Genomic DNA, 1,278 nt, shown 5'->3' with positions numbered 1-1,278 from the left:
AGCGAGACAATTCCATTACTGGTCTGGCGGTAGACCAAGAGGGCAGCCCTGAAGGTCTTATCCCACTCGACAGGTATGCAATGATGGCAATTTCGTTCTTAAGTAAGGAATATCCGACCATTTGCTCCTCACAGCAGTAAGCAGTGTAACGAGACTAAGGGTCAGTGCCAGGTCAAAGGTTGATGCTCCACTCGTGATGTCGAACACAATGCTGAGCGCAATCTGCTCTGTGTCCTTCAGAGCTGTGATGATCAACACTCTACTACGATCAAGGCCGAACGAATGGTTAACGTGTAGGATGTTAGGGATATGACACCCTTCGGTTTGCTCAGTGTCGGGGAATATGCACATTGTCAACTGCGTGTGTTGATGACTATAAGGAAACTGTTGTGGGTTTTGTACGCTTCTACGTTGAGTCATGTGTGATGAATTTTCCCTATGCAGTGGGACAACTCCTGAGCCCGGCTGGGGAAACCGAACATATTCCAATACTGGGTTCCCTAGCTAAGTTATTCGCCACTACTCGCAAGTCTCATGAAGTTTTCTACTGTTTGCCCGACCATACTGGATCCGTCAACGAAGTATGTTTCCATTCTGCGGAGTCATACGTTGGCAGAGCTAGCCTGGCAGAGCTATTATCAATCCCTGTTCGGGGGAGTATACAACCGCTTTACCACCCTATTCCATATGGTTCACCGTGCTGTCGTGTTCAGTGAAGCACTGTATTGCGTAATGGATCCTACGTCATCTAAGTGGTATCATGGGCTCTCATCTCTGGTCACGAATCCACTGTTGAGCTCCTCCTCTTGAGCGGACACAACCCTTGCCACTGGTTGCTTCTTAGCGGAAAGCAGTCGCTTGATGTGACTCGTTTGCTCACCTTATTGTGTTGGTTAGTCTTAGTCTTCTATAGGGAGTATGAGAATGCTTCTCCGAGAAGCATTCTCATGGACTTCATTGGGATCGTTAGAGTCCATCCGAGTTCCACTTTATAATGCAAATCGGCGAGAAAACATGTTGCATCGTCACGGGTGGTGCCTCGGGCCTTGGCGAGACTACTGCCCGCGTTCTGGCTGGGAAGGGTGCCAAGGTTGCGGTCCTGGACATGAACACCGAGAAGGGAGAGGCTGTTGCGAAGTCTATCGGTAGACCATCCCTATGGACTTGTTGTGCATGAAGTTGCTTGTAGGGGTCGTTTCGTCTCAGGTGGTTACTTCGTACATGTTGATCTGTTGAATGAGTCCTCGATCGAGGGCGCAGTGTCAAAGGCTGTCGACT

General features: G+C 49.3%; 1 protein-coding gene across 1 annotated transcript; it reads left to right on the top strand.

The window, feature by feature from the left end:
* Positions 1-994: 994 nt before the first annotated feature.
* Pmar_PMAR020354 (hydroxyacyl dehydrogenase, putative) lies at positions 995-1,259 on the top strand (the record flags this gene model as incomplete). The annotated part of the gene is made up of 2 exons (XM_002785121.1): positions 995-1,145; positions 1,207-1,259. Coding segments are annotated over 2 exons (204 nt in total), but the record flags the coding sequence as incomplete, so codon positions are not given.
* Between the last annotated feature and the right edge of the window lie 19 nt (positions 1,260-1,278).

Source organism: Perkinsus marinus, assembly GCF_000006405.1.
Source record: "Perkinsus marinus ATCC 50983 genomic scaffold scf_1104296933850, whole genome shotgun sequence".
In the NCBI taxonomy this organism is placed as follows: Eukaryota; Perkinsozoa; order Perkinsida; family Perkinsidae; genus Perkinsus; species Perkinsus marinus.
The sequence above is the reverse complement of the archived record's forward strand: the minus strand, read 5'-3'. Positions and strand labels throughout refer to the sequence as shown.